The 24634-nt window shown below is 38.8% G+C and overlaps 1 protein-coding gene across 2 annotated transcripts in view; it reads left to right on the top strand.

Moving 5' to 3' along the window:
• MAMDC2 (MAM domain containing 2) overlaps window positions 1-23906 on the top strand; it is a 127715-nt gene extending 103809 nt beyond the window's left edge. Inside the window, exons 10-14 of one of the 2 annotated variants that reach the window (XM_036433840.2) lie at window positions 6300-6393; window positions 9049-9201; window positions 17531-17790; window positions 22681-22765; window positions 22904-23906. In XM_036433840.2, the coding sequence (XP_036289733.1) occupies window positions 6300-6393; window positions 9049-9201; window positions 17531-17790; window positions 22681-22765; window positions 22904-22968 (657 nt within the window). In that variant the 3' untranslated portion in view covers window positions 22969-23906. Of the gene's footprint in view, window positions 1-6299; window positions 6394-9048; window positions 9202-17530; window positions 17791-22680; window positions 22766-22903 lie in introns of those variants that run through there. The other variant, XR_004987174.2, reaches the window with a different exon arrangement.
• The last annotated feature ends 728 nt before the right edge of the window (window positions 23907-24634 follow it).

The following is a 24634-nucleotide window of genomic DNA, read 5'->3' as shown; positions in this document are numbered from 1 at the left end:
CTTAAATGGGTGAGCCGAGAGATCTGGATATTAACCGGAATTTAATCTGGATATTAACCAGCAAAATAGCAAGTAAAACTTTGCAAATCAGCAAGTGTACCACAGCATGTCCTCCACCCTGGAATAGAAGCTCCTGTGAGCAGAGAGACTTATGCTGGGAGAAGCGGGAAGCTGCTCAATTTTTATTGCTTGTCAAAGCCAAAAGTTGAATTAAATCAGATAAGACTTTTGAAAAGAAAAAACAAAACAGATGGCTCATATAAGGAAAAAAAAAAAGTGTTGGTCAGCTAAAGACATTTAAAAACACATGTCATTCTGCCTTTTGTGGGTTCTGAAGACTAAATATAGTATCTGCAGGAGGCATGCTATTACATGTTAGCCACTATTTCCCAAAACATGGCTGTGATTCTAAAAATGCTAACGTTTCATACTCATTTTTCTAGATAGAGCTACACTCACCCTGTTTTTGGGGATTTGTGAAAATTAGTTAAGTGTTTTAACATTTGAATTTTTGTTTGTTTTGTTTTGTGGTTTTGTATTTTTAAAATTATATTACAACTTATTGTCAAATAGTTGCATGAATGCAATTTCACTATATAGCATATCCTACAATTGTGTCAATAGCATCTTTATGAAAAGCTCTGAGATTTCACTGACTAGATTATAGTCATTTTGTGAATAATTATTCCATCTGCTCTGTAGTTGCCATATCCAAATTTATCTGTGCAAGGGATTCCAAAGGATTTTAACCTCATCAGACGAAAAGTTAAATTTAACCCAGAATCAACTCTCTGGCAAATTGTTGAGGTCCACCATGTATAATAAACGCCTAACTACGTTTGTTTTGTGAACATGAGTAATTTATGGTATTGGCATAGGGTTGAAATGCTCCTATGTGAAGATAGAAGGCCATTTCTGGAAGCTATCATTCACATGCTAATTATAATCCTAACTGGGGCTATCCAGTTGGTAAAATAGATGGTGAACTAACCCAACAACCTGGCCAAGGCCAACTATGTCTACCCAGCAGACCATGGAAACTACTGTAAAGATAGTGGTGATATTGGAGGGGGGAGAGGAAGGAGAATATAGTGAAAAACTAGTTAACATAGCTTGTGTTTAATTCTTTAATGCAGACAATCCTTTTTAACTGCACAACAAAGGTTTACGGTGTATATTCCCCATCTCCCACCAAAGCTTGATTTTCTCCATCCCTTAACAAAATCCTACTCATTGTGTTGGGTTGTCCTCAAACTATGAGACTTCATAAAGTTAAGATCAATAACCCTAATACTTTAAAAAATCCAATCTCACTTGGTTTGGAAAATAAGCTCCTGACATATCTGTTTCTCTACTTTTTCTTTCCAAGGTGCTTTAACCAGGAACTTTTATGGACTTTTACTGATCTAGGGGCAGTCTAGCCCCTCTGACTAACACAATCTTGTGGTTGGGTTTCTATACAGGCCCTCTCTCCACCCCACTGCTTCTCCCACATTTCAAAAAACTTTAGGAAATAGTTGGAGACTTTGCTCAGTTATTTTTTAGGATTATGTTGTTTTGAGGGAGTAGATCACTTTTTCAAAAGAGAGAAGGATGAAAACAAAGAAGATATTCCATTGCCCTTGGACGATGTGCAGTTTTGTGAACAGGAAATTGGACAGTAAAGCCCTGCTAATCTCAGGGATGATGATTCAGTTCGAGTGTTAGTACATCTCCCTTGCTTTTATACTCCTTTGACTTTTGTTTCCAGAGCTTGGAGATATTTCATTCTTTATTTGAACCACTCCCCAGTGATGTGCAGGAGAGAAAACCAACGAAACAACTGCTCTGTTCTGACCTGGGAGAAGAAATAGGTTGAAAATAACAGTGACTCAGATAATGAGGTAACAGATCTGAAAGTGCCAGCACAGGAAGGACACAGAATAGGAATTTAATAAATGGGGTTTTATACACAGTACAGCAGTTTCTACCACCCTGGACCAGAGGAGATTTTGTCTCCGCCCCAAGGGTATTTGCCAGTGTCTGGAGACATTTTTGATTGCCATGACTTGGGGGTGATACTGGCATCTAGCAATATTGGTAGCAGCTTACTATGTCACAAACTACCCTAAATTAACCCCTCCACCTCAATTAGCCCTTACAATGTAGCATGGCAGTACAAGAATTGGAGCTGACATTATCAACATTATTAATAGCAGGGGGCAGACCCAATGTGATAACCAGAGACCAGGGTTGCTGCTTAATATCCTACAATGCATAAGGGAATACTCTACAACAAAGAGTTATCGGAACCTGCAAAAGTGCTGAGATTAGAACACCTTACTATAGATAAATGTACAATGTCTGCTTAAGTAATAAGTAATAGTGTTGATCCTTACTTGATTATATTTAAAAGTAATTGCAAATACATTTCTGTAGCTCTCCATTCAATGCCTGTTTCCAAAGTTAGTCTAGGTAAGATTCCTCAACAATGAATAGTTTCTATCGAACAAAGCCTATAAAAAGTATCACCAGTGCCCCAAACTGGAACCTTTAGCACACTAAAACAAAGTGATTTATACAAATCTAATGTGCCTCTAACTTTTAAGAGATTTGCATAAAACCAGGAACACCTATCTACGAGATATCATTTTCCTTTATCCCTCTTCTTCCCTTTCTCAAGTAGATATTAATATACACGCAAGTTGCCTAGGATTTTTCCTCTAGTCTTTAGAAATATCCCACTTGCTTTGAAATACTGCCTAAAATGAAATAAACACTCTTTTTTTAAAAGATCTAAAAATAAAAAGGGGTTGATTCCTCAAGAATTTAGGCCAATTCCATTCTTGTCACATTCTTAACTGGACCCAGAGACAGAGTTCTTAAGAGCAGACTAAGATATTTGGCTTTCCCTGTGTCCTGTGACAGCCAGACCCCACCATCAGCTTGCTGTGTCACGGATTACCTAAAGTAACCCCTCCACCTCAAGAAACCCTCACAGTGTAAGATGGTGGCTCAAGAATAGGATCTGACATTATCGGCATTATTAATAGCAGGTGGAAAATCCAGTGTGTTAAACCAAACAAGCTGGTCCCGTCGTGTGTCTTTTGTGTGTGTTGGGATGCTGACAGACAACTGCCAAACAGATTTGGGGTTTGAGACCAGAGTTTGAATCTAATCCTTAGCTGACTGACTGTGGGCCTTTTATCAGACAGAACAGCATGTGGTATAGATGGTAATCTCTTTGCGGAGAGAGTTCTAAGAACAACCCAGTGCAGTTCCAGAACATCTTTAGCATTTCACATAACCCACTGTGGCAGGTCACAGATTGCTTGGAATGCCCAAAAGGAGCCAGGAAGTGCTCTCCAAAGAAACTTTCTGCAGTGAGGAAATGTTATGTATCCGCTGTGTCCAGTTCAGTTGGCCACTAGTGCTGGGTGGCTATTGAGCATTTGACATGTGACAGTGTGACTGAAGAAATGCATTTTTAATTTGACTCCGTCCTAGCCACTATCAGAAAAAAACAATGCCAATCTAGGACACACACAGACTCATTTTTCCACATCTTAATTATAGATAGCCTGATTCCTTTTTCTATTTAAAAATTTATTTTAAAATTATAGAATGTTTAGAAAATAATGTTGGTCCCCACAAAGGTTGGTCAGTTTATAGAGTCGGTAGACCAGGATCAGAAATAGCCTTTCACCTCTTTAGAGCGAATTGATCACCCATAACCTGAGGCTTCCCCTCAGGGGATGGGTGTCACATTTCCTGCCGCTCACCTGCTATATTTGTAGACTTTCCTTCTTTCAATCTTTGCCCTGCTCTGTGCTAGTGATAATTCTAATACCAATCCAGTCTAGTAGAAATTATGCTTCTAATTCTAGATCCTCCCAATCCTGGAGTAGGGTGCCTGCTTATCACATTGCCTTGCCTCTAGCCCAGTGGTTCTCAACCTTTCTAATGCCGCGACCCTTTAATACAGTTCCTCATGTTGTGGTGACCCCCAACCATAAAATTATTTTTGTTGCTACTTCATAACTGTAATTTTGCTACTGTTATGAATCATAATGTAAATATCTGTGTTTTCCGATGGTCTTAGGTGACCCTGCTAGTGGTTCTCAACCTGTGGGTCGTGACCCAGAGGTTGAGAACCACTGCTCTAGCCCATCCACAGTCTGCTGTGTTGTATTATGTCTTCATTGGCTAGAATAGTGGTAGGCAAACTGTGGCTCTCGAGCCACACGTGGCTCTTTGGCCCCTTGAGTGTGGCTCTTCCGCAAAATACCACATGCAGGCATGCACGTACAGTGCGATTGAAACTTCGTGGCCCATGTGCAGAAGTCAGTTTAGAAAATAAGGGGAAATTCTGTTTACTCCTCCTAAATTCATGAGCCTAAGATAATTGTTATGAATTTGGTCAGTTTTCAAGGTTGATTTCTGTGTATTTTTATATGAACTAGATATTTTGTCTTTATTTCCTGTAACCAGCTTTTTCTACTTAACATTATGAAAGGAATATAGTTCTGTGTTACTAAATAATATTTACAAACTATCAAAGCTAACAGCTACTTGTTTCTTAGATTGTGGATCACATTTTGTTTCCTCTATTTTTAAAATGTTTGGATTGTTTCATTTTTTTTAATTTTTTTTGGTTTTATGGTCATTATAAAATAAAGCTGTAGTAAACATATGAAACAATATTTCTTCACTTTAGAATGCATTTAGCCGCTAAATGTTTGACTCTTAATAAGGTAATGATGAATCATTTCCCTCCCACAGATTCAATCTACAAAAGTACTTTTCACTGTTCTTGTGAAATTTCACTATTCTTGTAAAGCTTCTACAAGGGTAGAAAGCCAAGACTTTTCTCTCTGCCGTATAGTAATTGGATAAATTATGAGATGATTAGTATTCCTTCCCATATAACAAAAAAAAAATCTCCTAATACAACATAACTACACTCAGGGTTGATGGCACAGATCTTTGCTTTGCTAATAAGTTCCCAGGCATAAATCTGGCAAATAAAATAATTCACATGTTCAGATAATTTGCAGACTCTCTAGAATCTCTAAAGATGAGAAAATTAACAAGGTTAAAAATTTGTTTTTATGTTCTTCCCTGTAAATTTACTTATTTATAGTGTCCCATCTCCAAACTAAATTTTTTTTTATCATTTAAAGCAATATAAATATAATCCAAGTAAACTTGGACACATCTTAATTATGCTGAAGATCTTGGCTGAAGACATTTTATATTTTGCATACTGGAAAATTGTCATGTGGCTTTTAAAAAATTTCTTTTTAAATAAATTATATATTCTGATGGCAATGATCATCAAACAACAAAGGGATCCTACTGATAACACAGAAAAATTTAATATATAACACACTGAGTATTATAAGCCAAAAAATCAAATGTTCTCATTATTTATAATTTTGATTTCAGCTTCTGTTATATCTCCCTTTGTCTTTGAGTTAAAATTTGTGTTTGATAGATTGAATGTGGATTGAATGAACTTGTGCTAATTAAACATTAGATTATGCATGCAAAGCAGCTTTGTAAACCATGAAGTACAGTACAGTGGAAATCTAAATGACTTGAAAAGTGCTCTTTGCTCATCCTATATATGAAAAGTAGACTTTAAAATTGGCCTTATGGAAACAAATCTAAGATTTCTCTCTCTTGCAGAATGAAATTAATAATTTATGGTATAGATTTTTTTTCCTTCACATGCAACAGTAAAAAAATGTTTGGTCTGATAAAATAACTGCATTTAAGGCTTTTATTAGTGAAACATCCCAGGGACATAGATCTTTTTTGGGGGGGAAGGGGGGAATGGAACATAAGTCCCCAGATTATAAATCACTGGGACTTTGTTCACAATATGAATGAAGCACAGTGCCAGAAAGTCATTTTCCAAAAATCAATAGTGTTTGTACTGGAAATGTTTGTAAAAATTATTGGAATACCATCAACTCTGCATGCACTTTCCAGGTTATCTGAGGATAGTATTTAAAACTTGATGGTTTTTCCTTTGCCACACAGTTAATCTCTTACTTTCCCCTTATCAATTCTTAAGAACACAAACTAATTTAGCATTATACACAATATAACATTATGAGCTCCGCTCTGCTTTAAAACATAATAGAAGTAATTCCAATGTCATACATAAATGGTTCGCCATTACTCGTACCACTGTGGTCTGTTGCTCATATGTACAGTGAAGAGGTGTCTGCTGCTTGTTTTTTGTGCACCTGTGCTAAGAGTTTCTCATTTTTAGTTAACAGACGTCACAGTCTTATTTTTATAAATTGCAGGTGGTTTTCATGAGCTTATGCAAAAGTTTTTGGGACTGTGGACTTGTAGCCCTGGATGACATTACAATAGAATTGGGAAGCTGCCGGTCTCCAGGTAAGATGGCCATCTCTTCAGCTCTCTCTGTCTCCCTGGCCTATACAAGGCATTTCTTATTTCTCTAAGAACATACAACATACATTTAATCTGTGCTAGTCCATCCTTTGCTTTCCAGAAGTGCCTTTCTACAGAGCGGTGGGATTTAGAAATGAAGACTCAAATGCAATGTGAGACTTTGTCCCTCATATTCTCATCTGTAAGAGAGGTAGTAATACCTACCTGAATAGTGAGGATAATGCCTCAAAATTCTCTAACATGGGAACTGGTACAAAGCAATGCGTGCTTTTAAAACAAATACCTCCTATTATAGTTACTATTGGTATTTGTATTATCATTGTCATACAGAAATGCAGATTTTTGCCGAAACCGGTTTGGCTCAGTGGATAGAGCGTCATCCTGCAGACTGAAAGGTCTCGGGTTCGATTCCAGTCAAGGGCATGTACCTTGGCTGCGGGCACATCTCCAGTGGGGGTGGGGGGGTACAAGAGGCAGCTGATTGATGATTCTCTCTCATCGATGTTTCTAACTCTCTATCCCTCTCTCTTCCTCTCTGTAAGAAAATCAATAAAATATATTTTTTTAAAAAGAAAGAAATGCAGATTTTCAAACAATATGGATGAAATTTTTTAAGAGCTAAATGTTTTACGAGCACAAAATAATTTAGCATTATACACAATATAACATTACGAGCTTCACTCTACTTTTAAAAAATAATAGAAGTAATTCCAATGTCATATGTAAATGGTTCACCATTACTCACACCACCATAGTGTATCCCTTATCCTATTTCCAGGTAAGATACTAAACATATACAAGGTTGGGGTAAAGTGGGTCTACAGTTGTTTGTATGGAGAATAATCTACACTAATAAAAGAGAAAAATGTTAATTGACCGTACCTTCACTATGTCTACAACCAATCAAAGTAAGTATGCAAATTAACCCAACCAGATGGAGGTTAATTTGCATATGCAGGCAGGAGCGGTGTGAAGCCTACTATGAGGGACAGCAGAGGGAGCTACTGGAATGGTGCTTCAGACAGTACCGAGGAGGCTCTGGGCAGCTCAGGAGCGGGGACTGGCTGGCTCCCGGGCAGCTGGGGAGCGGGGACGTGCCGGTTCCTGGTGGGATCAGAGACTTGCTGGCTTTGGGCTGCCCAGGAGTGGGGATGTGCCGGCTCCCGGGCAGCTGGGGTGGGAGCAGAAACTTGCTGGCTCCCGGGCGGCTGGGAGTGAAGCCAGGGGCCTATTCTTGCATGAATATTGTGCAATGGGCCTCTAGAACAATAAATAATAAACAGTAATACAAGAATAAACTCTGTGTTTCATGTACTCACAGCTGTAAACCTACCTTTGTTCCAGTCTGTTATTTTAAAATGATAATGTCATAAATATTTTCAAAGCAAATTAAATGACAGCAGAACAATGGGCCAAGCCTTGATGATAGTGACAAAATAAAGATGGCAGCTATGTGTTGAGCATTATGTGTAATGAGAAAAAGGATGGATGCTTCAACCCAGATCATTGGTCTGTATCTACTAATTACCATGCATCCTAAATCATGGGGTATTCATTTCTTTAACAATCTGGCAAAAGATGGTAGCAATCTGGCACTGTAGAATAATCTCCATGTTTATTTAATTAAAAGACTATTTGTTTTTAGTCCCTTGATTTGGCAAGGCATTGCAAAGACAAGGCAAAGAAGAACAAGATAAAAATCTCCACACATATGCTGCAGAGAAGGGAATGAAGCTTCATTAGCTTATCTCATATGCAAAATAAAGTAAAATAGTTATCATGCAAGAGATGTGAAATACAGCCTATTTACTAGAGAAATGTGCTAAGAATCTGAATGTAGAGGAAGTCCCCAGTAAGTTGGGAGGTGGAACCATCCTACTAAGGATAATTATTAAAATTATTGAAGATAGCATCTGAAGAAATAAAATTTGTTTTTAGAAGTAGAAAATAAGGCTTCAAGTAGCAAAACACCAAAATTAAATATTCATCTAGCTAATATGCATTGAGAACCCCATTTTCTAAAAACTTTATATACATCACTTTATTTAATCCTCATAACCCATGAGGTGGATAATTAACACCCCCACATTACAGGTATCAATGGTGATGCACACAGAAATTGGAGTAACCTTTTCCACACAAATTAAGCGATGCCTCTAGATTCTAGAGCCTAGAAACACATTTAGTTCTCTCAAATTCTTCCTCTCCTCCAAAGCAACTCAGAATTGTCCCGAAGACTCCCTTCACTCATCCTGGATTTTGAAGATAGCTCCTGCATTATGCATTTTATTATCTTCCACATTTCCATAAAGGCAATATACCTCCAATGTTCGGAGCTTTGTAAACTTATTCACATGAATAAATTCACAATTCAGTTAAAGTTTCTTTCTCAAAGTAGCCCAATCATTTTGAATAGGCATTTCTATTGTTCTCTGCCTCTGATGGCAGGGCCCATGGTGGAGTTCAGGCTCTAACCGGAGGCAACAGGTGGTGGGCTGCCGGGGTGGGGGGAGGGGGCTCCCTCCTCATCAGCATGGCATATGGCCAGGCGACACTCAAGCCTGCGGAGTGGGCTAGCCTGTGGGAGAGCCAGGGCCTGCATATTCACTGAAAGTGCCTCCTGCTGTTTTCTTGCAGAGAAGCTTCCTTCTGCGCCTGGAGAATGTACCTTTGAACAAGATGAATGTGCATTTACTCAGGAGAGGAGGAACCGGAGCAGCTGGCACCGGAGGAGGGGAGAAACGCCCACCTCCTACACGGGACCAAAGGGAGACCACACTACTGGGGTAGGTGAGTTACACCACAGGGTGCTGCTCCCTAAGGAAACCTAGGATGGCATTCTAGGGGAGTCACTGCGTTGTGATGTGCAAATTTACGTCTTGTATCTAGAATGTGCTACAAACATAATTCAGCACACTGGGGATGGATAATTCAGCATGTGCATTTAAAATTGCTCTTTTCTGCCAAAACTGGTTTGGCTCAGTGGATAGAGCTTCGGCCTGTGGACTGAAAGGTCCCAGGTTCTATTACAATCAAGGGCATGTACTGTACCTTGGTTGGGGGCACATCCCCAGTAGGAGGTGTACAAGAGGCAGCTGATTCTCTCTCATCGATGTTTCTGACTCTCTATCCCTCTCTCTTCCTCTCTGTAAAAAAATCAATAAAATTTTTAAAAAAATAATAAAATAAAACTGCTCATTCCATGTATTACATGGCTTATGGATCTTGCTGCGAAGAGGAGAGAAATGGACTTACAAAGATATGCATATGAAGGTGATTTGATCAGAGGTAGGTTAAAAGGGGGAATGACAAAAGTTTTCTTTAAAAAATGGTGATCTCAGCTGGAGCCAGGACTGAAGTTGGTTAGAAAATGTACTGGCAGATGGGGGAGGAGACTTGTGTGTTTGATTCCACCCTTTCTAGCTGCTAAAACAAAGATGGAAAGTCCATCTTCCCTTCATGATTCAGATCCTTTGCAGTTGGTTGAGATACTTTGCTACCCAGCGTATAGTCAATTTAGGTAAATGTTTCATGTATATTAGAAAATCATGTATGCTTGATTGTTGTTGGATGGAGTGGTCTATCTATATACATGTTGATTGTATCTAACTCTTAATTTTTACTGATTTTTTTTTATCTTGTTCAGTTCAGAGGTATATTAGTTTCCCCACAATGACTGTGGATTCATTTGTTTCTCCTTTTAGTTCCATGAATTCATGCATGCCTACACTTTGGGACCTATGTGTTAGGCACATGCAAGTTTATAATCCTTATACATTCTGGTGAATGAGCCATTTTATTAATATGAAATGTCCCCTTATCTCTGTCATGCTTCTTATTTTAAAGTCTACATTGTCTGATATTAGCATTGCTTCACCAACTCTGTGTTACTAAGTGTTTATGTTTCTTTCTCTATCCTCTAACTTTCAAATGTTCTGTAAACTTATTTTAGTATGGCTCTTGTATGTGGCAATAGTTAAATTTTATACTGTATCCAGTCCCATAATCTTGTGTTTTAATTGCAATATTTAGATCCTAAACATTTAATGTAATTACAGAAACATTTGGACTTATATTTATTTTCTTAGTATTCTAATCTCTCCTCTATTCGCATGTTTATTTTATACAGTATTTTACTAGTCTTATTTTTTTTTAACAGTTTCTATACTATTTGTCTTGTATTTTATTTCTATATATTTTAAATCCCAGAAAATATTATTGGGTTGGTATTTTTTTATATTTATTCACATATTTCCCCCATTACATTAGTCTTTATTCCTTTCTGCATTTTCATGTTTCTCTCTTGAATTATTTTCTTTTGTAGAAAATGTTTTTCTTCTGCCAAAAGAATTTTCTTCTGCATCTAGTTTTTGTTTTAGTGTTGATTCTGGGCAGGGGCAGGGGGAAGGGGTTGGTGCAAATTTGCTAATGATGAATTCTCTCAGTTTTTGTTTGTCTTGGAATATCTTTATTTTTTTTCTCTACATTTGAAAGATATTTTTGCTGAGAATAGAATTCTAACTTGGCCATTACCTATAATTGTAGACTGCATTTTACCTTTTCACTCTCCATCCCTAAAGCCTATGAATTTATACTTGGAAAACGTACACAAGAAGAAAATAAAAAGAGGAGAGGATTTCAAAGCTGTTTTACAGACAAGTGCATTAGATGGTCAGTAAATATGGGCCCTTTAAATAAAAGGAGAAACTCAGAAAAGCCACCATTTAGATATGACAGTTTACTGTGTGTCTAATCAACAGAAGCTCATGTGTAGCAACTCCAAGAGAGCTATAGTTTCCTACTCACTAACTGGAGGTGCAATAAAGCTTTCCAAATATAAGGTGTAGCCTGATGTCATCCAGTGTAAAGACCACGCATGAAGAGGGAGCTGGCTTTGCCTGCACAACCTGGGTTTGTTCACATATCTTTTCTGCGCTTTGGTTTCCTCATATGTAAAATAAAGATTACAATGGGTGTCCTGCTAATCTCCTAGGGTTGCTCATGATTAACTGAGATTATATTTGTGAAGAGGCTTGATACTATAAAAGCTCCATTAAATACTATTTTTATAACTGGAAGTCTTTTATAAACTAGCATGTTCATCCCTGGGATACTTTCTTGGACTCATTGTTCTGTGTCATTTGTGTTTTTATAAGTAAAAAACTACAGTCTATGACTACAAGTAAGATGGCTTCGTAGTTTGGTAGACCTTAAACTAATGTGTTCCAAACTACCAGTAGGTAACTCAAGTGGTAGGTGAATAAACATTATTTTTATTTGATAGTAATACCCATGTACAAGAGAAATATATAGAAGCCCTGGCTGGGTAGCTTAGTTGGTTAGAGTGTTTTCTCGACATGCCAAAGTTATGGATTTGATCCCTAATCAGGGCACAAAAAAAGAATCAACCAATATATACAAAAATAAGTAGAACAACAAATTTCTACCTCTCCCTCTCAAAGTCAATCAATCAAGAGAGATTTTTAAAAAGAAAAACATATAATCATTACATCAAAACCATTTCATGATTTATAACTTATTTTCTGTTTTCATGCTCATGAGTTTCCTATTTGAATACATGTATTTAAGTAATAAAAATGAAGTCTATTTCAAGAAAATTATATGAGATAAATGATAGTGTAGGTAGTAGGAGGACAGCCAAAAATAATATCTTTAAGATGGTATTTGTATGACTAAACTTTGGAAAACATTTCCATTGCTTAAGTAAGTCATCGCGTAGGACAAGTCATTCTAGTAGATCGACAGAAACCAAATAAAATGAAAATTCTAGCCCCATCATTTGGCTCCTTCTTTAATAAAAGAATAAAGGCATTTGTGACAGATGGATCTTGACTTGTATGGAGATGGGATGGGCTCCGCGAGATTTATCTCTCCATTTCCTGTCACCATCTACTTGAGTGGCTCTCTCCTGGCAGAATCAGTACGTTTTCTGAAACAGTTGCTATTTTTTTTTTTTTTTTTTTTTTTTTTTTTTTTTACCAGACGTAAAGACCAGTTTTAACAAATTTTCCAGATTTTTATTGGCTATTGCAATTTTATTAACAATTATTTGATAGCAGGCTGTCAGAATTTTTTTTTTAAACAATTGCTTTAGTTGTCCTGGAATTTACAGAAATTTTCTAACCAAGAGATAATATAATACATAACTCAACAAATAACTATGCAGTTTAGTAAGAAAATGACTTCTATGTAACATTTCCTAGCTCACTGAGTTCACCAGTAAATAGATTAAAAGTGAAGTCCTGCTTTCTCCTCCCCTCAACTACATCCTAGAAAAACAGCTATTCATCATTCTCTTGACAATTTCCTGAGGAAAAGACACCATCCATTTCTTTTCTGGCACTGTTTAGTGCTTCAATACATCTCCTGTATTTCTGGCAATTAAATTCTCTTCCAACAAACTACTAAGTAAAGGTAGAAGTCATTTCTATGGACACTCCCTTCTTGTGTGATAGAAATAACAAGGTTGTATTAAATGCCAAATAACATTTACTTATAAAATTATGCTGTCAGACAAAGGAAAACCAGAATTATAATTACTACTAGAGGCCCAGTGCATGAAATTCATGCATGGGTGGGGTGGGGGGGTTAAGCCCAGCCTGCACCCACTCCAATTGGATACCCCTCTCACAATCTGGGACCACTGGCTCCTAACCACTGACCTGCCTGCCTGCTTGATTGCCCCTAACCCCTCTGCCTGCCTGCCTGATCCCCCCAACTGCCTCTGCTTGCCTGCATGATCGCCCCTGCTTCTGCCTGCCTCCTGATCACCCCTAACTGTCCTTCCCTGCCAGCCTGATCTAGCCCCCAACTGCCTCTGCCTGCCTGATCACCCCTAACTGCTCTCCCTTGCTGGCCTGAACTGCCCCCAATTTCCCTTCCCTGCCAGCCTGGTTGCCTTCAACTACCCTCCCCTGCTGGCTTGATCCTGCCCCTAACTGCTCTCCCCTACTGGCCTGATCACCCCCAACTGCCCCTCCTCTGCTGGCCAATTTGGTTCTGATTGGTCAGTTTCTATGCCAGTCAACATCAAAAGTGCCACCTCCTAGCAACCATTGGCTCCTCACAGTTGACCCAGATTTGGTTCTGATTGGTCAGTTTCTATGCCAGTCAGCATCTCTGGGCCTATCAATGGGGCCTGATTAAAAAGGTGATGCTGATCAGCGGCCCAGGCGGAGGCCTGGAGAGAAATGGAGGTGCAGCTGTTGGCCAGGCTGGGAGAGAAAGAGAGGCAAATTCTGATCAAGAGCTGTCACAGAGGCTACAGATCAGACCCTGCCTCTCTCTCTGCATGCCTCTCTCTGGGCCTGATCTGCAGCCCCCTAGGCAGTCGGTGCTGTGCTGGGGAGCTGGTAGCAGCCCCAGTCAGTACTGGGTCGCCATAGCAACCTAGCACTGACTTCTGTTCTGGTGGAGCCTTTGGTAGTAACAGTGGTTAAGACCTTTATTATGTAGATGTTATATAGCAGAAATTTTAACAATCTAATTCAAGGCCTTGTCCTATAAGAATTTTGGTAAATCTGTAATGATGCTCCCCAATTATTCTGTAACCATTTGATCAGTTTCAGATTATCAAAATCTCCAATTTTCTTCAATCTTTCAGTGATTATCTCACTAGTTTCTGATAATGTAATATTCTACTTACACAGGAAGGCTTTTATGACAAGCTTTCTTAAAAATTATAATAAAATATGCATAATATAAAATCAATTATTTTAATTATCTTTAAGTGTAAAATAGTTTAGTAGCATTAAATCCATGCACATAGTTGTACAAGCATCACCACTACACCTGCAGACTTTTTCATTTTCCCAAACTGAAACTTTGCCCCATAAACAATAACTTCTCATTTATGATAAGCTTTAAAAATCACTTAAAAGGTCAGTTAAGCCCAGCAGTGTGGCTCAGAGTTGAGTGTCTACCTATAAACCAGGAGATCACGGTTCAATTCCCAGTCGGGGCACACGCCCAGATTTCAGGCTTGATCCCCAGTGTGGGGCATGCAGGAGGCAGCCAATCAATGATTCTCTCTCATCACTGATGTTTCTATCTCTCTATCCCTCTTCCTCTCTGAAGTCAATAAAAATATTTAAAATAAATAAATGGGATGATAAAAAGCAAATTTAGAGACACATCTAGCAGTTGTTCTTCTCAAAGATGTCTCTTTTCCCCGGGTTGTTTAGAATCCTCTTCCAGCTCAGTGAGTGCAGCGAGCTGTTCATTCCACATGGCCTCGCACAGGCCGCCAGGCTCCCTCCCAGCCCTGGAGCAGGGGCTGCGAGGCGGGAGGAGCAGCTGCATAGCTGTTCCCGATTATGAATGTGGTGTGTGTCTCCCCATCACAATTGCTGTGCAAAGAACATATGGGGCCCTGATCTCCCAATTGACCCATTGGAACCCCTTCTGGATGTTAAACAATGAGCCACAGAAAGAAAGTGATTTGTTTTCCCCAGTTAATAATCCCTTCCACAGACTGGAGTCCCTCACATGCAGGAACACGTGAGCTGGTCTGAGGTTTCCACGCTGGAGCTCTCTGGCTTCCACCCAGAGCTTTTGTTTGCTGAGATGGACAGCATTTGGAGTAGTAATGTGGCAAAGCTTGTCAACACACGGTGCTTTTCTCTGCCTTCCAAGCACATGTGAGGCAGCCTGGCTGTCTGGGAAGCTCTGATCTTTTCTGGGGAAAGGAAGTGTCACATGCAAAACAAAAAGAAAAACAGATTCGGAGTCAGAGAAATAATTGGTTTGTGTATCAGAGAGGCAAATGCTGGTCAGCTGACAAATAGGTTACAATTGTTTGTAGAAATAGATGTTGGTCCAGAATGGTCTAAATCAGTATTGCCTTGTGAAATATGCATATAGGTTTAAAATAAAAACCCTGAAGGGTTTTTGGAAAGACCACTATTACTCAAGAAAAGTAGGCTGGTGTCAATGCCCGGGAAAGGCAGTTGTACTTACTTTCCCCTGCATGGTCCCCCTCCCCCAAAAGCAGCCCAGTTACACAGATCAAACAGCTTAGGAAATTCCTTTCATATTTCATGGCACTAAACACAAAGACCTCTGGAACTGGAAACCTTAGGTTGTGGCTTCAGCCACATACATACCTTAGACCCAGAGGTGAACACATTACCTAAGTAACGCTTCATGCCTTTGGGGCTAAGTAGTCAGTGCACGGTACTCAGGAAAGAAAGAATTCCATTGGATAATCCTAGAGGTGATTAGGACTTTTCCTCCCTCCTCCAAGACATCAGACCAGTTGTGGCTGGGACTCTTATTGTTATCACAAGACAAAAGCTATTTCTTGGGTCATCTCTCCTCCTGATAGATCCATTGCTTTCTTTGCATTGTGGAAAACAACAACAACAACAACAACAAAACAAAAAACAAAACAAAAACTTTGTTTCAGGCCCCAGGAGTCCCTACTTTCTATTTTCCCAGTGATAACATCTTCCTTCTCCTCCCCACCCCCATTGAGTGTTTCATCTTTAGCCAAAATTCTTTACTTAGGATTCCTAAAGCCAGGCATTATTTCCTTTAAAATTACTTTTTGGAGAAAATGTTTTTTAGGTTAAACATTCATTAAGATAGGATTTCAATCCATGTGTCACTAACTTATGGATAGAATAGAAAGGGGGGGGGGAAATAGAATGGGATATCTTTAACATAGTTAGATGATAAACCATGGTCATTTCATGCTTTGGTCTTATTTTTCATGGAATTAAATCAAATGTACCCTTCTAATAGGATAATGTATTGTATATATGTACATTGTTTACATCTAGCCTAGTTTTTGTTAGTAAACCATAAAGAACAATAACAGTGTCTTTCCTTGCTGACGTGCAATGACTGGATTCTAGGCATATTTTGAAGGCAGAGCCAACAGGGACTCTAACAGCCTGGTGTGAGAGGAGGCCCAGGTGTGGGTCTGGCCCACTAGAAAGGCTGGAGTGGGCTTTAAGGTAAAAAGCTGTTAGGAGTTTAATTTTGCACATGTTTCAATTGGGATGTCTACTTGACAATAATACATGGAGATATCCAATCAGGCAGTTTGAATAAACAAGTCTGGATCTCAGCAAAGAACTTGGAAATTTAAATTTGAGAAATGACAACATATATAATATTTAAAGCCATAAAACTAGATGCAGTCAAAGGAGTGAGAATAGAGAAGTTCAAGAACAGGGCCTTGGAGCACCCCCGGGTCACAGATCAGAGAGGAAAGGTTAACTAGCAAGGAGTGACCAGTGAAATGGGAGTAAAGCCAGGAGAGTACAGTGTCCTGCAAGCCAAGGTCAGAAAGTACTTCTAGGAGGCAGACATGACCTATTTTGTGCAGTGTTACTGGTGGCATAAGAATGGCAAGGACCGCAAATTGACCATTGGTTTTAGTAATGAGGGTCTGATTGGTGAGTACTCCAGAAACGTGGACAGTATTTTTCCTAATATTTTAAAGCAGATCATGGGAATGACTGGTGGCAATGAAGGCCACATCCCAGGGCTCTACTGGTCCAGTGTTCCATGTGATAACTGTACTGGGGGAAAGTGTTGCACGGTGCATACAATCTTATAAGAGTGAATTGGGCAGGTCTCGCACCCTTTTAATAGCCAATAGGAGTGCTCAGATCTGTGTTTGTAGAAATGATGAATATGGGTTCAGAGAGCATACTTCATTAGACCAGGATCACAGAGATAATATGAGAGAGAAGACTTGAACCCAATATCTCTCTGACTGCAAAATCTCTGCTCTCTCCCCTAAACCCATGCCTGGGAGCTTCACAATATTTTCCGTGAATTTAGTAGACCAAATTCTGATACGTTAATCAATGTATCAGTGGTATGATACTAGTATATTAACTAACTCCCAGATATGAAACTGAAGTATAAATTATTAAATGAAAAAATTTATTTCAATGGACTAAATTTTGTAGCATGTTTATTCTCCTTGGATTATACTTATTCTCCAAAATGATGATATCCTTTATCAGCACTATAGTCAAGCCATTCATTTACTCTAATTTGTTTCCAGGAACACTACTCCAAAGAGAAAGAGAATATAACCTGTGTCCTTTTTAACAATAGCTGCTTTTGCATTGCTCTCAAGGCTACTACATGTATATCGAGGCCTCCCATATGGTGTATGGACAAAAGGCACACCTCTCATCCGGGCCTCTGCGAGGAGTCACTGGGAAACACTGCTTGGCCTTTTTCTACCACATGTATGGAGCGGGGACCGGCCTGCTCAGTGTTTATTTGAAAAAAGAAGGTGACAGTGAAGAGTCCCTCTTATGGAGAAGAAGAGGCGAACAGAGCATTTCCTGGCTCCGAGCGCTGATTGAATACAGCTGTGAGAGGCAGCACCAGGTATGCCAAGAGAGATAAGACTCCAGTAATGGAAAACATTCCTGTAAGCTTCTGATGTCCTATCTTTCTTGCTACCAGAGAGAATGTTTTGTTCTCTCTCAGGGTCATAGATAAAGGCAGTGCTTGTTTAAGAGTAAACATAGTTAGTCTCTATTGGTTAAATCTAAGCAAGTGAATGGAAAATTAGGCTTTGTGTATTTGTGCCTAGAGTGATATTTGCAGCTCCACGATGAAAGTTTATCTATTTTTGTCTTGGTATATTATGCGCATCAAGTACATTCTATGAGTCCTGCAAATCTATCAATATAAAACAGAGTTTCCCTTTCTTCTTCTAAACATTCCATTAGCTCATGAGCTGTTGCAGCTGCATCGTTCACTCCTCTTTACTCACAAACAAGGGCTTGTTTTGGAAGCCTACATTTACCAGAGTATATGGTTCAGAGTAGATTTTTAAGTCTCTGTCCACCTGGGTGCGGAAGAAACTGAGAGTGTTGATGCTAAGTCCTGGGTCTCTCCCTGAATCTCCTCGTGTGCTGCAGAAGACCTTCGTCCTGAGGATCCTGGTTTTAAGGGAATCTGAGCAGTGATGGGAATGAGCCTTTTCCGTTCCAATGGATGAGGTTGAGCAGCCAGTTTAGTCTATTGATAGATCAGCAGGGGCCCCCTGACACCACTGACTTCACCTGCCCCCATGCACCAAAGTTCAGAAAGCTCTTGAGGAGCGAACCTTCAGACCACAGACTGCTCCTAAACTTGCTCTGAGCGGTTCTCAGTTGTGACCTTCATCTGAAAGCCCTGCTTCCTCCTCATCCTTGCTTCCGGCTGATAGCCCTCCTGGACCAGTGCCTCTCAACTGCGACCACAGGCTGCTTGGTCTAAGCCTAAGTCTTCGTGCAAATAAGTGTCAAACATAAGGACTTCATTGTATATCACCTACAACCACAATAAGTTTTCTGCAGATCTAAATGGGGAGGAATTTGCAGAAGCTCAGGTGGTCAGGTGGCAGTGCCATCTAGGTGCAGCATTGCTAAAGACAAATAACAGAGGGAAGATGTGCCATTTTCCAGGGGTGGCCCGTTACCTCAGCATGGATAAAAATGCCTAGAAGTTTAGTAAAGAATAGATTGCCCCAAGGATTATTTTGATAGTGACTTAATGTATGTTTACAGAAGGAAAGTGGATCACTCAGGAACTTGCTAATATAATTGATCACCATTCAGAGGTGATGGATTAATTTTGTTAGGCTTTTAGGGCACCAAACCCTGTTCTGATGTTTTCAAAATGTGGTCCCGAGATTAGCAGCAACACCTGAAGTGCAAATTCACCTAAAAATGAAACTCACCTGAAATGCACATTCTCAGGCTCCACTCAGACAGAAACTCTGGGGATGGGGCCCAGACATGTGTGTGTGTGTGTGTGTGTGTGTGTGTGTGTGTGTGTGTGTGTGTGGTTTTTTTTTTTAATATATTTTATTGATTTTTTACAGAGAGGAAGAGAGAGGGACAGAGAGTTAGAAACATTGATGAGAGAGAATCATCGATCAGCTGCCTCTTGCACAACCTCTACTGGAGATGTGCCTGCAACCAAGGTACATGCCCTTGACCAGAATCGAACCCGGGACCTTTCAGTCCACAGGCCGACGCTCTATCCATTGAGCCGAACTGGTTTCGGCAGAAATGCGTGTTTTAACAAACCCTCCTGGTGGCTCTGATTTATGCTCACAATGGAGCATCTCTGTCCCTCTGGAGGAGCCTGAGTGTTGATGTTTTTTAAAACTCCCAAGTGATACTGATGCACAAGAGTAAGGGAATCCTAGTTGAGTTCTGGGGAATGGATGACTTCTCAGCATCTAAGTCCAGGCCTTGCATCTATGAGACTTGCAAGTGGGTGGCTGGTTCTATGAAATGTTTTTTGAGCACGGAGTAGTGAGGCATCTGGGCTGGCACCTTGGGGGTGCTCAAGTTCAAAGGGAACAGAATGGCCTGAGAGATTTATAGCTTACAATCTGGAAGAGTCCATGCTCTTTGGCTTAGGATGAAACAGTTATGAATCTGCCTGAAGGGTTTTCTTCTGGAGTTAGTGATTCCCTCAGGTTTCCCAAAGGACTGTGTGGAGACTGAACCAATTTCCTCAAAACATCCTTGTGTCTAATCACACAGACACACACACCCATGTGCAAGTAGAATGGCCATCTTCTGTGTGCCAGGCACTTACAGCACTCAGAGTCATACATAAGTTCTCCCCATTGATCTTAGAGCTCTTTCTCACAGATGAGGAAACCAGGTGTCCAGCTGTAAGGGGCAGAGGGAGAACTTGATCCCAGATCTGACTGGTTCCAAAGTTTGTATCTCTAAACCACTGTTCTACACTCACTCCCACCATAGAAGTTCCAGATTACTCTCATTCCCCTGATGTCACCAGCACGGGGTGACCTTGGAGAAATTTCATCCCCTCTGGGACGGCTTATATATTTTCAAAATGGGTCAATGATTCCTGCCAGGATGACACCACCCGAGTCAGAGTGAGGGTCCAATAAGATTATGCGTGTGAAAGTGTTTTACAAACTTTAAAGTACCAAAATAGTAAAAGATGAATTATTGTTTCTAGAAATAGCATTCCCTCTAAACCTCTCTGATCTCTAATTTATATCACCACGACTGACCTGGTATTCTCAATCAGGCAGCCAAACCAAGCTCCTATAGGACAAGGCCAAACTCACTCGTTTTAACAAATATTATTGACCACTTGCCGACCTGGTAAATGCGTACATCATCGGTAAGGGTAGGCTGGTGGGGATGATTTTTAGAATGCTGTAATACTGTGACTTGAGACTCATCCTATTGGGAAAACATATGGGTGTCCTCTGATGACATTCAAATAATCAGGTTATCCTATAGAAGATGTGTTATCAAGTAGCAAAATTTTAAACATACTCCTTCCTAAGGGATTTATTGAAGTGCTAAGCAGAATCTGACTTGGCTATTGGTCAAAAACACAAAATGATTTTACTTCCTCTGGGTTTTTGGCGTATCCTTCCTTCTTCAGCTGCTTTCGGGTGTTTTCCTCTCCGGTTTCTTATATTTTGCTGCAAGTGAAAGAGAGTATTTGACAGATTCTCAACTCACTGAAATATGTCCACCATTCACATTTATTAGACTGCCTAACATTTCCTTGGAATCATTATGTGCCGGGGTACTCAGCTAAGCCCAGGCGCCCAAATTTTCTTGTTCATGGTACCCTTTGTCTCAGTTAATTGTTTTCTGGTGTCCCTTGACCAAAAGAAAGACCTAACAGTTCCATTTATTAAGTAGTTGGGTTCAAACAATTTAATAAGTATTTATGTCCTAATGACTTAGTAGCCATCTTAAAAAATAATACTTAAATTAAAAGAAAAAAATAATATTTTTATCTTATTCTTAAATAACCACAATTATTTACTAATAGGATGTATATCCATAACACAAGGGGAAAATCATAATGCTATAAAATAGTTATTACTGTGCCCTAACCAGTTTGGCTCAGTGGATAGAGCGTTGGCCTGTGGACTGAACAGTCCCAGGTTCGATTCTGGTAAAGGCCATATACCTTGGTTGTGGGCACATCCCCACTTGGGGGTGTGCAGGAGGCAGTTGATCGATGTTTCTCTCTCATCGATGTTTCTAACTCTCTATCCCTCTACCTTCCTCTCTGTAAAAAAAAAATATATATATATATATATATATACATATATATATATATATATATTTTTTTTTAATAATTATTACTCAAGTATTAAGGAAATTCAAAGAAGTTTTATGAAATCAAGTGTTTTAGCCCAACCACAGACTGTTAAGAATATAATTCCATCCAGCAATTTGTCTATTGTGTTTTATATTGTGGACTTGATGGTCAAAAACCAGGTCTTATTGTTTTTCAGAAAATCAAAATGCTTATGAACTACACTCATACACCGTCCTATATAGATTTGTTAAAACATTTTTAAAACTCTTCTTGACAATGATTTGGAACTTTATTTAGGGTTGTGTCTTTAGAATTTCTATTAATGTTATTTTGCCACATTCTTTGAGTCATTAATTTCAAGATCATCTCATATGTTTATTAATTATCCACTTTGTATGCTTTGATTTACTTTGAATTATAAACTGGTCCCCTGGGGAGTCATTTGCTCATTAAATGAAAGAGAAACTGTGTCTTCTGGATACTTTTTATTACCCATAGCCTCCCTTAGTACTCAGTGGTTTATTAACCATAGTGGGGCTGCCTTGGAGATTACAATGTAATTGATTTACCCTAGAACTTGAATATTGGGTTAGTTATTTTCTTCTTAGGATCTAAAGTCATAAAACTGGCTTCCTCTTCATCCTGGGCTTTCTTGGATGTCATGGTATTTAACACGATAAGTGAGACATTGGCTTTTTTATAAATTTAATGATTGTGCTTTGCTGTTCATACACGGGTCTCATCAGTCATATTAAATTCTTCCACCTAGCACCAGGATCTAAGGCAGATTTGTGGAGACCCTACACTTTTGGGCCCATCACCCTCATAGGTCCTGAGTGCTAGGAGTAGAATGTTCTAGGAGGGGAAGGGAAGCCAGGTCATCACCAGGAAGCATTGCAAGGCGAGCATTTCTAGGAAATTAGGTAAAGGAATCTCAGGAGAAAAGGCTCTGAATTTCCACAGCTCCAGTAATTTGTGAATTTCTTTACATTAGAAATAAGTATTCTCTTTAGTACCTAAATTTGAAGTTGTGATTTTGTATTCTCTTTCTTAAAGGGAGCCCTAAGAACAGGCTAAGCTTCTAGGCCCATATAACCTGGATCTGTTCCTGATCGGCCTTATTTTACCAGGATGACTCTATTTCTAAATTTAAACTTTATTACTTTTCAGATAATTTTTGAGGCCATTCGGGGAATGTCAATAAGAAGTGATATCGCCATTGATGATGTTAAATTTCAAGCAGGACCCTGTGCAGGTAACAGTATTTTTCCAAATCACATAAACTTGATTGAAAGGGGATTTTGCAACAGTCTTAAATGAAAAGAATGCAAATTCTGTACTTTTCTACAATAAAAATAGAAGTAACTATTATTGTCTATTTATCTCCTGACAGAAATGGAGGATATAACTCAGCAGTCATCAGGATATTCTGAGGATTTAAATGAAATTGATTATTAAGAAATAACCTGAATTGGATTAACTAAACAAAAGCATTACCTCTTCAATCAAAATGAAAACAACACAAATGAATACTGGACAGTCTTAACTATTTTATAAGTTATAAAATGACGTCAGAGCACTCTTCTTCGTTACTTTTGCAAAAAATACTGACTCAGGGCTTTATTTCTTCTTTTTTTTTTTTTCATATGACAACTGTTACTAGAAGTACAGGCTGCTGATTTTGCATAGATCACTCATCTTAATTTTGGTATCAGTTAAAAACACAAATGTACTATACTGTAGTCATTTTTAAAGCACACAAGTAAAAGGCACAATCAAAATGAGATGTGCTCACTTAAGTCTGCATTCAGTGAATGTATTGGGAGGAGGAGAAGTCTGTGGGTTTCCATTTGAATTTCAAATATCGTAAAATGTTTTAAGAAATAATGTGGGTGTCAGTGATATCTGCAAAATGAATGCAGTTTTTATGGTCACAAGTTAGCCTAAGAATATAAAATCTTATTTTCTATGTTTTATTCATAGAAATGGAGTTTTGATTTTTAAATATTTTTACTACGTGTTAGTTAACAAAGGATCTTTCATGAGTGTCCCAGGTGAAGTCAGTATTAATTAATGCCGTATTACAAGGCAATGCTCCCTTCTTCCCCCACCCTTTGGAAAGTCACTATGAACACATGGGTAGAAATTGCACTCTTTTTTTTATAAAGCAAGCTTGAAAATAATTATGTACACACGCCCCAAATTTTTTTAAGTGTGTTAAACAATTTTATTGATTTTTATAACAAAGGTTTTGTAAGATTTTGAGTAATATAAAGGCCAGCAGAAATAATAAACTACTGCTTTTCACGTTTAGAAAATTGTATATACATGTTTATATACCTAAACAGCTGTTATGAAATTATAGGATATAAAATAAAAGGTGATTTGAAAACCTTTTCACTGGCAATTAACTCATTTCTACGTTATTTTTTTGTTGTCAGAATATCTTTACTACTTAATTGCAGATTCCAATTTGAATTTCTACTCTGCCATAACTAACTGCTTCTCTCTTTTATTTGTATCAGACATTTTATTTTATTTTTAATTTTTTTTTATTGATTAAGGTGTTACATATGTGTCCTTAGCCCCTCATTGACCTCTCGCTGCCCACTCTCCTCCCCCCCATTCATGCCCTCACTCCCTGGTGCCTGCATCCATTGGTTAGGCTTATATGCATGCATACAAGTCTTTTGGTTGATCTCTCCCCCTTACCCCTGCCCTCCCTGACCTTCCCTCTGAGGTTTGATAGTCTGATAAATGCTTCTCTGTCTCTGGATCTGTTTTTTTTTTATAATATATTTTTTTTATTAAATTATTATTTTTGTACATATACCAATGCCCCCCCCTCCCATACATACCCTCCCTCCCCAGAGTTTGGTGTCCATTGGTTGTACTTATGGATCTATTTTTGTTCATCAGTTTATGTTGTTCATTATATTCCACAAATGAGTGAAATCATGTGATATTTATATTTCTCTGACTGGCTTATTTCACTTAGCATAATGCTCTCCAGTTTCATCCATGCTGTTGCAAATGGTAAAAATTCCTTCTTTTTTACCGCAGCATACAGTAGTATTCCATTGTATACTAGTAGATGTACCATAGTTTTTTAATCCACTTATCT

This window comes from Pipistrellus kuhlii, unplaced genomic scaffold, assembly GCF_014108245.1.
Source record: "Pipistrellus kuhlii isolate mPipKuh1 unplaced genomic scaffold, mPipKuh1.p scaffold_m20_p_12, whole genome shotgun sequence".
Lineage (NCBI taxonomy): Eukaryota > Metazoa > Chordata > Mammalia > Chiroptera > Vespertilionidae > Pipistrellus > Pipistrellus kuhlii.
This window is presented reverse-complemented; position numbering and strand designations above follow the sequence as displayed.